This window comes from Oncorhynchus nerka, linkage group LG3, assembly GCF_034236695.1.
Source record: "Oncorhynchus nerka isolate Pitt River linkage group LG3, Oner_Uvic_2.0, whole genome shotgun sequence".
In the NCBI taxonomy this organism is placed as follows: Eukaryota; Metazoa; Chordata; class Actinopteri; order Salmoniformes; family Salmonidae; genus Oncorhynchus; species Oncorhynchus nerka.
The window spans coordinates 18,880,803-18,894,245 of record NC_088398.1 but is presented as its reverse complement, the minus strand read 5'-3'; the positions used below and the strand labels follow the sequence as shown (position 1 = coordinate 18,894,245).

Genomic DNA, 13,443 nt, shown 5'->3' with positions numbered 1-13,443 from the left:
AAACAATGTGTTGAGGTCCCTAGTTCTAACACTCCTACTTCTAACAATCCTAGGGTATGTATAATACATGTCACTTCTATTGAACTAAACACATGGCAGACTACTGAGATCTGCCCAACAAGGGAGGTGTGTGCGTGTGTGTTTCTGAGCTTCAGTTTGTGGTTCTCATGGAATATGTTGTTGATTCAGGATATTTTTTCAGGTACATTTCCAGTGAGTGATCAGGGGTGTCCCAGTGTGTAGAATAGTTGCATGTGTGAGATGCAGAATGGAATGTTCCTATCTAATGGTATGTCCCTATCTAATATCCTGCTTACGTAGTACATGCCTTACATAACTGAAACAGGATTCAAACAGCTAAGCAACCGAGAGACGAGTTTCTCTAATACAGGAATGAGAGGTATGCAGCAGAATATTCACTGATGCACGTAGCCTAGGACTGGACAGGGATGCTGCTGGGAATATGTCGTAGGAAATTTGCTCGAACAATAATAAATAAATCACTGTTTTAATTGCTTCCTGGTTTTGACAGGAAGGTGTCGTAACTGAAGCGGAAGCACAATGTGTCGTCCACTGCAGGAACCCCAAGATTCACCCCAAGAAGTGCTGTCCAACGTGCCCGAGTGAGTGTGTGTGTGTGTGTGTGTGTGTGTGTGTGTGTGTGTGTGTGTGTGTGTGTGTGTGATTACACAGGAATACATCGATAATAAAGCTAACCTGTGTGTCTCTTCTGTTCCAGGCTGTATCTTGGAGGGCCGTCTGTACAAAGAGAGGGAAGAGTTTCACCCTGAGGGAAAACCCTGTATTAAATGCACCTGCACTGTGAGTATACACTGTATAGACATGCATGTCTCCAGTCCCCACAGTACAGTAACTGGCTCTCTGTGGTCCAAATGAGTTTGTCTTGGCTCTCAGGGGACTCACAGTGGTCACGCTCCCCCTCCCCTTAGTAAACAAACAGGGGAGGTGAGTGAGTAAACACATTGTGAGGTGAGTCTATAAACACATTATCGCCTCAGTGGGACTAGTGTACACTGTGTCCTGTACCAGCCGTTAATGAGGGCACACTGCTACAAGGCCAGGGGGAACTGTGAAAACCGTCTGGCATCTAGAGTAGTTGTGTTTGTGAGCTGTTTAAAGGTAGCAATCCGGGTTTCACAGGTGCAGACAAAGGTAAAAATGATATTGTGTAAGGGAAATGGTCATTAAGTGGAGATAAGTTAAGTAATGCATAAGAGAAGATTAATGCAGCGTTGTTCTAACGTCTATGTATATAGCTTCCTTATTCTTCTTTCATTGGGGTATTTTTTTAAATTTAGTAAATATTTTCTGAACTCTATTTTCTTAAAACTGCATTGTTGGTTAAGGGCTTGTAAGTAAGCATTTAAGGTCTACATGTAAGGTCTACACCAGTTGTATTTGGTGCATGTGAGAAATAACGATCTGATTTGATATGATATGCTGTGTTCTTTCAGGGAGGGCGGACCCTATGCGTCAGGGATGTGTGTCCTGTCCTCTCATGCCCCGCCCACCTGAGCCACACTCAGCCCGGACAGTGCTGTCCCAAGTGCCTCGGTAACACCCCTCTCTCATCAAATACCTCATAGGACTCTCCGATAGAAGTCTGGAGAACATATTCATATTTCAGGAATTATTATTATTAAAACATCACACATTATTAAAACATCTTAAGTCAGAATAATTATCATCAAGCATATATTTTTTTCTTTCTCTCTCCGTCAGGTCAGAGGAAAGTGTTTGACCTGTCGATGGGAAGTTGTCTGTTCCACAGTGAGGTCTATGAGGACGGCACCTCTTTCAAACATGACAACTGCACCACCTGTACCTGCAAGGTAAGAACTGACCAGAGAACCAGGCCCCAGAACTCTATTCAATGTATGTGCCATATCACCAAGTTACCATCAATAACTGACTCCTTCTCCTTCCCTCGTATCCCTCCACCTTCTCAGAATTCCACTGTGGTGTGTAGGAAGCGCTGCTCTCGGCCGGGCAGTTGCCATGGTGACCAGTGCTGTGAGGCGTGTCTGTCCTTTGTGAAGGTAGCGGAAGTGAAGTACTGCCGGGCCAGGAACAAGATCTACCGGGTGAGACAGTCTGGGACAACAAGTCCTAATGCTGCATCCTTGATATCAACTGGGAAAATAGAACCTTACCATTGCCTCAACATTCAACACTGATACTTATCCACCACAGTTGTCCTCATTCTGACATTTATATGCATATTTATACAGCCATTAATACTTGTTTGATTGATGTTGTGGTTGATTGGTTCCCTCTCTGCTTCTTCCTCTGCTCTAGGAGGGAGACATGTGGTCGTCTGTGAACTGCACCCTGTGTGCCTGTGTCAAGGGGGCCATCGAGTGCCAGCCAAAGCAGTGTGTGCCAATCACCAGCTGCCCCTCGGTGAATGACAGGCTCAAGGCCCAATCACAAACTGTCTCTCTTTGTATTGCGCCTTTTCATTCCAGGAATTTTTCAATGAATTGATGTGAATGACAACATTGATTAGAATAGGCTTTAAAAAATAATCATGCTCACTCACTTTACCTATCATCTTAAAGTTGGAATCTGTACTTGGTGAAACTGCTACACTCATTTGCGATATTACATCAACAAAGAAGTTACTTCAAACAACAACCCCTGTTTTTTTCTTCATTGGACCCATGATAGAACAGCAGAGCATGTACCGCAAATCATTTTTACCACGATGCTGAATGCTCCTCTCCTCCGTTTCATCAACAAAATAAAAACGAGAACAAATGCTCTGGGGCGCTGTTTGTGGCGCTGTTTCACCATATGCAGATTTCAGCTTTAAGCAATTTCCCATCTGCAACTTAAATGCACTTATGTTATGAACACTGCCTATATCTATAGGACATAGCCCTGGGGTCCCTCTGTTCTCCCTGAATCATCAACATGAGACAGTCACTTTCACACTTCACCACGTCCCCATCCATCTGGTCCCCCTCCCGCTGAGACAGACAGAGGCTGTCTACTGTCCAGAGTTACTGTCTGTGACTAACCGCCACATGTTCAATCCACTTGCGTGACGTGTTGGTGTCACAGTAGGCAGCTGACTGGAAGCTGATTTTGCGGTGGAGCATTAAGGAGGAGTCAAAACCGATTCACCTGGGCCAGAACAGTGTGGTGGGCCAAGGAACGACCCGGTAACTTACCACAGTAACCATGCTTCAGCTGTCAAGTTTTTTGGGCTGAGTAACAGTCCCAGTTCACAGGGCGGTCACCTGTCTTGGGGTGATGTAGTAGATTCTTTGCATTCCAGCGACCAAATGATCAGTTACTTATTCATGCTGCCAGTGACCAGCGTTCACAGGGTTACAATGGTTACCTAGCGTCACCTGTTATGGTCACATAGCGGTTGCTTGTTGCGCGGTAATGTAGTGGTCATCTGTTCTTTCATACGTTCATATAGTCGACATTAAAGGCTCGTTGTCATTCTTTTTTAAGCTAGCATCCCACCACCATCACATATACACCATGCCCGTATGGTTATGAAGCAGATCATGGTCACATAGTAGTATAATGAACTGTCATACGGTCATTAGTCAGACAGTACAATTACAGTCACATATGGCTGCCTTAGTCATGGATTCCTAGTGGTCACACAGTGTTCACCTGTTATGGCGTCATGTAGTATATCCCCTAACGGCCATCTGTGTTTGTGTCTTGGTCACTGAGTCATGGTCATCTGTCGTAAAAGTCACATAACAGCCAACTGAGACACGGTCACCTAGCGGTCAATTGCAATATAGATCTGGTCACATAGCGGTCACCTGTCATACAGTATCACAACATCCACTCATCATACCTTCCTGGTGGTCATGTAGCATTCACTTGTCACACGGTCACAGTGTGGTCACCCATGTGTCTGCCCCTCCGTCCCATAGGAGACACACAGTCTCCAGTCCGGTCTTTGTCTGGGTGAAGTTTGAGTGACAGTAAAGAAGAGCTTCCCTATATTTAGATCCTGAAAGCCAATCTCTCCTTCTCTCAAAGAGCTTCAAAGAGGGAGAGCCCTTTGTGCACTGTGATGTGGGTCAGGTGGGACCCGGGTGTGTGTGTTTGTGTGTGGGGGGGGGGGGGAGAAAGTGAGAGAGTGTAAGTGATGAGGACAGCCCTGGGGCAAAGGTAAGTGGAGGTTGAAGGGGATAGAGTTCTCAAATGTGCACCTCTGATGGAGGTTGAAACATAGCCCCCACCATCTCTTTAGCAAACGCACACATACACCAGGCAGAGAGTATCAATTGTCTGTATCAATGTCTCACTGTCTGGCTGTCCACGTTTGACTGGTTTTATCTGTCTGTGTCTATGTGTGTGGGTATTAATGTGTAATGTGTCCAACTGTCCAGTTGACTGTCTGTCTCTTACACTCTGACTGGCTGCCTGCTGATCTCTCTCTGTCTGTGTATCTAACAGTCTGTCTGTCTCTTCTAGAATAAGATCCTGAACAGGACAGGCTGCTGCCCGGTTTGCACTGAAAGTGAGTAAGTTACTCCCCTCTTCCTCTGCTGAGTCCTCACACACCTTTGTGGGTTGCATTTGACAGTTTTGTGGCGGTTGTTTCTTTCTTGATCTTCTCTCAAATAGACATTTAGTTATGTTGTATTAAACACAGATTTCTCATGCAAAATACAGGAATACAAGTTGGATCAAATTGATGCCCATAATTAAACACACTCGCCTCTCTCTCTCCCTCCTATCACTTCTTCCAGAGCCAGGCGTGTGCACTGTATTCGGCGACCCCCACTACAACACCTTCGACGGGCGCACATTTAACTTCCAAGGAACCTGCCAGTATGTTCTAACTCGAGACTGTGGTGGCGCCCCCTCTGGCGGGGGTGGAAACAGCGCTGGCTCTGACTCTGGCTTCACGGTTGTGGTGAGGAACGATGCGAGGCGAACCCGCTCCTACTCCTGGACCCAGTCAGTGGAGCTGAGGATAGGAGGGCTGAGTCTCAGCCTGCACCAGCACCTGACGGTGAGGAGGAATGGCACACGCATCGCCCTGCCCTACCATGGCCCTGGGATCCACATCGACCTGGATGGATACCTGCTCAAACTCACCACCATTGCAGGTTAGACAGGATTCATGTTAACTTCATTGGAACCTAAAGGACACTGCTAAAGTGCATTTTAGCTCCTTTTTGAAGCATAACTCTGTCTCTTTCTTTCTCCCCCCTCCCCTTCCCTCAGGTCTGGAGATCACGTGGGACGGGGACAGCTTTGTGGAGGTGGTGGCTGCTCCTCACCTGCGCGGTCGTCTCTGCGGCCTCTGTGGGAACTACAATGGACACAAGCGGGATGACACCATGGGCAGCGATGGCCTCTTCAAATTCGTGGTGGATGAGTTTGCAGAGTCGTGGCGCGTGGAGGGGAACGAGGTTTGTGCCCAGCCCATCAGGAGGCCCACCTCGTACCTCTGTCCCGGCAGTGTAAAGGTCAGGTTCCGCGCTCACAGGGAGTGTCAGAAGCTCAAGTCCTGGGAGTTCCAGAAGTGTCACCAGGTGGTGGACTTTGCCTCCTTCTTTAGGTCAGTGGTTCTTGGGGTGTCTCAGGAATGTTGGGGAGCTTCATTTGTAATGAGATTTGTCCTAGAATCTGCAACATTTCCAAATGCTCTTGTGACATTTTGTTCATATAGCAAATGTGATATTTGATTGTCTCCAATGTGCATAAAATGCCCAATGTTGTGTTGAATATGGAACCCTCTTAGTATAGAAATACATTTAATCCAGTCCATTCAATTTAATTCAACATGTATTTGTCTTATCTCTCTCTCCCTCTGTCTCTCTCTAGGTCCTGTGTAACAGACATGTGTGAATGTCCGGTGCATAAGAACTGTTACTGTGAGTCCTTCATCGCCTACAGTCGGGCCTGTGAGAGGGAGGGAGCCCCCTTCTACTGGAAGCCAGAGGCTGCCTGCATGGGTGAGTGACAGCACACACAGCCTAGCACTAAAATTCATGGAACAGGGGACTCCCCCCACATTCAATTTGCTCAACAGAATTGATCGACGCATCTCTGAAATCCATTCATGTTAGGCGATCTGCAGTTATTTCTAACCAACTCCCATCTTCTCAGCCACCCAGTGTAAACACGGAGCAGTGTACGACACCTGTGGCCCGGGCTGCACAAAGACCTGTGACAACTGGAATGAGATCGGGCCCTGCCACAAGCCCTGCGTTGCCGGCTGCCACTGCCCAGCCAACCTGGTGCTGTTCCAGGGCCGCTGCATCAAGCCCACAGCCTGCCCTGGCCGGTGACCCTAGTGCCCCAGGGGAAGGGGGCTGAGAGAGGGCCAAACAGCCAACACTGCCTAGCACTCAGGGTCCATCTGAGGAAGGGAGGAGTGGGGGGGACATTGGGGTGAGTGTGGGGTGATTAATGGATTTGCAGACAGGCAACGATGGACTGAAGGGATTCTCAGAAGACAGGTGGGTCAGGTAGAGGCCTCATCCACTCTGAGGGAGATAGATACCGGCCATCACAAACTGGGGTTTGGAACTCCGCTGTCGGATGCTCTTACTCGTCCACCACTACCTTGTGTTTCCACAGGATGGCGCCCATGTTGTCATTCAAATGGGATAGAAATCTGGAGGGAAACATCACCCTTGTAGTTAAAAGAGGAAGAGACCCTTTGGGAAAGCCTTTGTGGCTATGCTTCTTTAGTTACTGGACACTCAAGGGACATTCATCCAGACTGTCATGGACCTTCAGGAAAAGGGTGGGGCTGGCTCTGTGTTGAGCCAATATGGCCTCAGTGTTTCACTCTGTTGCAGCACACAGACATTCAAAATCAGGAAACCAACCAATGCATCTTAAACAAGCATGTTCACCCTGCCAGCATAAGAGATAAGCTCTATGATGAACATATTGAACAACCCCCAGGTATCACGTGCATAAGATTATTTTATACTGTAAACTAACAAGACTTGCATAAAAACAGATAGCTTTTTGTATTATTATTATTGTTGTTGATATTGTTAATTTATATAGCGATCAATAAATATGTTGTAGCAAGAGCCAGAATCATAAATTTAATTTTGTTATAAATGATTTAAAGGGAAAAAAGCTATTTATGTGTTTGTGTAATTGTGTCTTGTGTGAAGAGAAATGCCCATATGTGACTCGGTTGTTGCATCATCGCAGGGAAGAAACGTGCTGTATTTTTAAATGCTCAGTGTACAGGTTGTTGTGTGTTGATTCTCAAACTGAAGGTGTTCCTCAAGACGTACATTTAACTTGACCTTGTATTATTTAAGACCAGCAATATATCATTTCCATGAAACTCATCGCTGACTGTTTTCTTCCTTTATTTTGGTTGACTGATAAAAAGTTAATTCCAATTTAAATACATGTGCACACTTTAATAAACCTCAAAGCACATAAAACTAGAGATAGAAGTCAATCACTTTGATAAATGTGGCAAGAGAGGTTGTACTGGGACAGTAACTGTATGGGTCAGAAATAACACTGGATGCCAGAGAGACACAAATTGGAAATAGCGTTAGCCATCCAAGTTCATGGATCCAAACTGCTGTGAAAACAAAACATATTACATTTGTATACCCATCGCTGTATACCCATGTCCCAGACACACAACAGCACCAGTTAAATACCATTTAAGCACCTTATGAACACACATCCGAACTGGGCACAAACTGGTTGAATCAATGTTGTTTCAACGTAAATTTATCAATGTATTGTAACATGGAATCTATGTGGAAAATATATTGGATTTGAAAAAACTATTGTTTTGAGGGTGAAATGTCAACCACAGGATTATGTCATCATTGTAACCCCTTTTCAACAAAGACAACCCTTGTGTAAAATATGTTGAATTTGTACCTTTGAAACAACGTCAGATCTTCAACGACATATCCACTATTAGAAGAAAAAAAACAATAGGCTCAGCAGCACCTTCTGTTGGAGAGATGATCTATATACAGTTATTCATTTGGTCTCCCATCCAGGGTTTTAACCAAGCCCATTCCTGCTTAGCTTTGATATTTGTCACCAAATATCAACAATTGAAGGAGATGTATCTTCTGATTGGATAGTTGCATCTGTGCCACTGACTTAGTCTGGCTTTAATTCCAGTTCGTCTACAAATGAATAATTGATATGTTGAATTCATGTCTCCATCTCAACCAAAAATCTAAGTTAAAGAATAGGACTAAATCACATCTAACTTTAAATGCACTTCAACTTTGATTTAGTCATATTCTTTCATTTTGATTCTTTGTTGACATAAATTCATGTAGACAAACTGGAATTAAAGCCATACTAAGTCAGTGGCAAAAAATATACATCTCCTTCAAATGTTGATATTTGGTTGTGTTGACAACCAAACACAATTCAATATCATTTTTGCAATACAGTAAATAGCCTATTAATTTGACGACAAATTATATGTTGGATTCACGTCTCCAACTAAACCAAAAATAAAAGTTAAAGAATAGGATTAAACCAGTGGCTCAGATGAAACCATCCAAGCATTAGATACTTTAACATTTTGAAATTTGATTGACTTTTGGAATACAGTAAATAGCATAAAGTTAAGGCTATTTTACAAACTAATGTAAAGGTATTTATTCAACCTTAAAATGAGTAACACACATCCATGGCCAAATTTTGAGGTTAGCCTACAGTAACTATAAATATCTTCTGTAATAATAGAAATTGTGCATGTTCCAAGATAGCATGCAAACACCGCAGGTTTGTGGTGATCTTCACAATTGCTATAATAATCTGCGCAGATTCTAGCGCGCCATTGATCACTGTCACAACAGTTGCTAAATTAAAAGATGTGATCTAATGTGACTGCTATCACTCCAAATCTGTTGAATCTATGGAACGAATGAAAAAACAAGTGGTCAATGTATAGCAGCTGTTACATGTTATGAGTAACTCAGTCTAATGAAAATAGATTTATCTAAGTAAAATAGATGTTCAGCGTCTGTATTCTAAAAACTACTTGTTTTGCTTCTTTGGTACTTCTAAAAATGTCTACACAGGTCTGAAACTAGCCCAGTGATATATGGTTGGGAACTTTGGACAGTGATATATGGTTGGGCCAGTAACCAGGTTTCCATCCAACCTTTTTATGCGAATAAAGTCAGATTAAAAAAATGCCACGACAGGCCTGATGGAAACAGCACATTTGTCGGTAAACTTTCCAAATTTCGACAAAACTAAATACGCTAGACAAGGTGGGATCTTTTTCTGTCTGTAAAATGAATGATGTGAGAAATATCGGTGGAAACGCATTTATGTACAAATATTGATGTAATAACTGTCATATAGAAGTACATTTGGAGTCATGTGATATTGTGTGGTCCTCCCACTACGACTCAGGAAAGCTTGCAGTTTATTAGGCTATATGAAATAAATGATAAACTTCACAGGGTGGTGAAAGTGCACGGTGATGAGCCTTTCCAATAAATATCGAGGGTCTTATTCTGGTGACATGATGATCGATGCTTGGCTGCCGTTTGACAAATACAAATAATCACGCTCTTATCCGTAATAATCGCATCATGTAGACTAGCCTACCTGCAAACTGTTGGCTAGAGCGCACGTGCAAAGACCAGAGATTCGCAATATAACGCAACATTTTTTCAAAAAAAAACAGCAAATGCGACGGAAACCCATTTAACTTGTATTTAATGGTAATTAAATCGCAAAAGTTGTTTTTATGTGCACTACGTCATCACGCACAGACTGTTATCCGCAACAAGTCAATGTGATGGAAACATCTCTGGTGGGAATGTGCACATATTGTTTTAATGCGGATTTTAGAATATTCGCATGAAAATCTGTCACCAATAGGATGGATACCTAGCTATTGAGTGAGACAGAATCAGAAAGTCAAATGATTGATGTGGAAATAGTAGAATATTAGCTATAAAGGGTATGGTGAACTCAAAGTACTGGGTGTTAGTTGCATTTAAAGATCAGAAAGGTGCTGTTAAAAGCAATGCAACATTTTTTAGGTGGAAACTGCTGAACGTGTTGATATTACAATTAAACTAAAGTGCTTTGACATGTAAAGGATTGACCCCGGCTCATTTACATGTTACTGATATTTACCTGTTCACCAGAACAGGTCAATATTCCAACTAAAACCTTTAAGTGGTCAATTGAAACTTTAGAAACTGATTTTACATCAAAAATATGAGTATGTCCTTTTGTATCATCTGTAGCTTAGATCGATGTGAGCTGTACCCTGGCCTCTTCAAAGACTGATTTTTGAAAGTGTCATGATACTGATAAAAACATGGAATGGGTGAAATGCTTTCAGTGCCTTTTGATTTCCAGATAAATAGGGAAGATGGGGGTGATATTCATCCCCTGTGATGAAACAAGAAAACAACAAAGACTTGTGCTACAAGTTGATACAACTAGGAGCTCTAACTACAGAAAATATGTACATGCATTCTAATATATATTCTTTAGCATGTTTTCATATGTAAAAGTATTTAAAAATACAAAACAAAATATACAGCTAATCAAAAATACACTATTAAATCTCCAGGTTCGCCGGCTTCACAGAGACATTAAAAAATACAATAAAACCAGACTTTACAGTTGGGTCGGTTACCACAGCAACGAAACAACGGAACCAGGCAAAGAGAAGAAAGAGGAAAGCAAGATGGTGTAATAATGAGAGGTAGAAAGAGAGGACAGGAGAGAGACTGGGGGCAGTTCAGTCGTCACCACTGTCGCTGCCTGACTCGCTCAACTGGAGGTCATTCCCTGTGGACACACCAACACACACATTACTACATTGCAACCACAACCTAAAGACTTCTATCAAGAGATAAATGATTAGTAGTAATCCCAACGTAGAGCGCTGCCCTGGTACTCACTGAGCGTGTTCATCAGCTGGTTGCTGCCCTGTTGCCTGTCTGCTCCTCCGTTGACCACAGGGTTGGGGGAGGGCTGGATGAGAGGGAGTGGGACAGATTGGGGATGAGGGGCGTCATGCTCCCCATCACTGCTGGAGCTGTCGTCCCCACTACCAGAGCCACTGGCAGAGTCAGATGAGCTGCTGCCGCTACTGCTGCTCATTTGTTCAATAACATCCACCTCCGCTCGCAGCTCTGTGCCAGGCCAGGAGGGGGCGACAGAGTCAGTACACAGACAAAGTCAATAGAGAAACAAGAATGACCATTGAGTAAAAGTGGTGGCAACACATGAAGAGGCTCACCTCTCTTGATGTCATCTAGCTGGGGCTCAGGGGAGGGGTTGTCCTTGGAAGGGGAGGTCTTGGCCCCTGCACCAGGCTTAGTGGGGGCACGGAACTGCGCTGGAGGCTGGGTGGCAGTGGCACGCACCGACTGTTGCTCAATCCTGGCCTGGATCTTACTGCTGCCCTCCGCTCTGAAAAACAAAAGTCAACAGCTGCACATGTACTGTCACAAATTATCTGCAAAACACACTTCTCCTAAAGGTTAATTGTTACTATGCATTTTTGAGACAGTGTTTTGGTTAACACCTGGTTTTCTTGACCTGGATACTGCTGCTCAACTTCTCCAGCATGTACTCCCCAGTGTCATGATTGATGATAAGAACACAGTCTTTCTGATATGGCCGCTTATTCCCTTTGAATACTGTCATGGGTGGTGTAGAGCCCTACGAACAACACAATAACAAGTATCATGATCAAGTACACAGTTTGCTTTCATCTTTCTGCAGTGGAGTTATCAGAAATAACTTTTGTCATTGTACAGCACAGGCAAAAGACCACAGTTGAGTAACAATGACTAAAAAACACCCACTCTTACTGGAATGTGAGGTAATGTGATGGTGACTTCCTCTCCTTTACCGACTTGCAACTCTCCCTCGCAGCTTGTGTCAATTGAAGCTGGTTTGAAATCATCTACAAGTGTGAAAGAGTGAGAAAGGTAATTATGTCAGAAATACTACTTACCTGTCCAAAATTGTAATCAGTAACCTAACTTTTGGATTACGCAAACTCAGTAACGTAATCTGATTACTTTCCCCTTTAGGGGCATTAGAAGAAGTAAAAAAGGACCCATCAAATGCATTTGGTGTGTCATCATAGTGGTCTCTGACTTGTGGTCAGACTAGCTCAGGTGGAACAACCTTAAAATTAAAAAACTTCAGGATTGGTGGGTCCCCTGCGGGACGGTTGAGCTAACGTAGGCTAAAGCGATTAGCATGAGGTTGTAAGTAACAAGAACATTTTCCAGGACATAGACATATCTGATATTGGCAGAAAGCTTAAATTCTTGTTAATCTAACTGCACTGTCCAATTTACAGTAGCTATTACAGTGAAACAATACCATACTATTGTTTGAGGATAGTGCACAATTTTGAACATGAAAAGTTATTAATAAACAAATTAGGCACATTTGGGCAGTCTTGATACAAGTTTGAACACAAATGCAATGGTTCATTGGATCAGTCTAAAACTTTGCACATAAGACTGCTGCCATCTCGTGGCCAAAATATAAATTGCACCTGGGCTGGAATAATACATTATGGCATTTCTCTTGCATTTCAAAGATGATGGTACAAAAAACGGTTGTTTTTTATTTGTATTATCTTTTACCAGATCTAATCTGTTATTTTCTCCTACATTCCTTCAAATTCACATTTCCACAAACTTCAAAGTGTTTCCTTTCAAATGGTACCAAGAATATGCATATCCTTGCTTCAGGGCCTGAGCTACAGGCAGTTAGATTTGGGTATGTAATTTTAGGCGGAAAAAAGGGCCCGGTCCTTAAGAGGTTTTTAAACTTGCACCTTTTTTCAGTACTGAATTGAATGTCATTGAGAAAACAGAAAGGTATTCATGTATTTTTTTTGCAAACATCCTTTCTGAATTTAAAAGTAATGACCTAGCTAATGTACGCTACCTACGTTTTCAAAAGTATTTGTAATGTGATTACAATAGTTTTGCTGGCAACGTTCTATCGTACCGGATTACCGTTAGTTTTTTTGTGCTAGCTAACTAACAATAACTAGCTACATTGTTAGGTAACGTTAGCTAGCTGACGAAGATAGTTAGCTAACGTTATCTAACTTACAAACTTGTCAAAAGGCGTGACTAAAGTTGGGTATAGTAAAATTAACGTAACATATTTACTTAATTATATTTAATCAATAAAAATTGTCTACTAACATCTGATGGTGTGAAATGATGATTTTGGCCTCTTCTCAAAGCTCTCTCCGAGCTTCAAAACATGTTCTTCTTTGTCCAAGAGCGGATTTGTACTCCCATTCATGACTCTGCTAGAAGTTTAATATTCACATTTATTTAAATTATGCTGCGTTATAAAAGTGAATGATAATAACGTAGTATATAAGATACGTCAACTAGCTTGCAGCTAGCTAAGCTATTTTGAAAAACAATCCCTACTTCACATGAC

At 42.8% G+C, this 13,443-nt stretch overlaps 2 protein-coding genes across 4 annotated transcripts in view; one reads left to right on the top strand and one right to left on the bottom strand.

The window, feature by feature from the left end:
- LOC115103663 (BMP-binding endothelial regulator protein-like) overlaps nucleotides 1-7,775 on the top strand; it is a 22,626-nt gene extending 14,851 nt beyond the window's left edge. For both annotated transcript variants that reach the window (XM_029624509.2, XM_029624516.2), the window contains exons 5-15: nucleotides 533-623; nucleotides 740-822; nucleotides 1,476-1,575; nucleotides 1,744-1,853; nucleotides 1,971-2,105; nucleotides 2,320-2,424; nucleotides 4,477-4,522; nucleotides 4,755-5,117; nucleotides 5,236-5,572; nucleotides 5,839-5,969; nucleotides 6,124-7,775. In XM_029624509.2, coding sequence (XP_029480369.1) covers nucleotides 533-623; nucleotides 740-822; nucleotides 1,476-1,575; nucleotides 1,744-1,853; nucleotides 1,971-2,105; nucleotides 2,320-2,424; nucleotides 4,477-4,522; nucleotides 4,755-5,117; nucleotides 5,236-5,572; nucleotides 5,839-5,969; nucleotides 6,124-6,305 — 1,683 coding nt within the window. In that variant the 3' untranslated portion in view covers nucleotides 6,306-7,775. The remainder of the gene's footprint in view (nucleotides 1-532; nucleotides 624-739; nucleotides 823-1,475; nucleotides 1,576-1,743; nucleotides 1,854-1,970; nucleotides 2,106-2,319; nucleotides 2,425-4,476; nucleotides 4,523-4,754; nucleotides 5,118-5,235; nucleotides 5,573-5,838; nucleotides 5,970-6,123) is intronic.
- LOC115103623 (ELL-associated factor 1-like) lies at nucleotides 7,339-13,443 on the bottom strand. 2 transcript variants are annotated; one of them, XM_029624469.2, is made up of 6 exons: nucleotides 13,197-13,443; nucleotides 11,826-11,926; nucleotides 11,543-11,679; nucleotides 11,255-11,427; nucleotides 10,914-11,147; nucleotides 7,339-10,800 (listed from the first exon to the last, which is right to left on the bottom strand). In XM_029624469.2, the coding sequence occupies exons 1-6, from the start codon at nucleotides 13,297-13,299 to the stop codon at nucleotides 10,751-10,753; spliced, it is 798 nt and encodes a 265-aa protein (XP_029480329.1). In that variant the 5' UTR covers nucleotides 13,300-13,443; the 3' UTR covers nucleotides 7,339-10,750. The 2 variants fall into 2 exon arrangements, with proteins under 2 accessions (XP_029480329.1, XP_029480335.1); XM_029624475.2 differs by having other exon boundaries at nucleotides 11,832-11,926; nucleotides 13,197-13,440.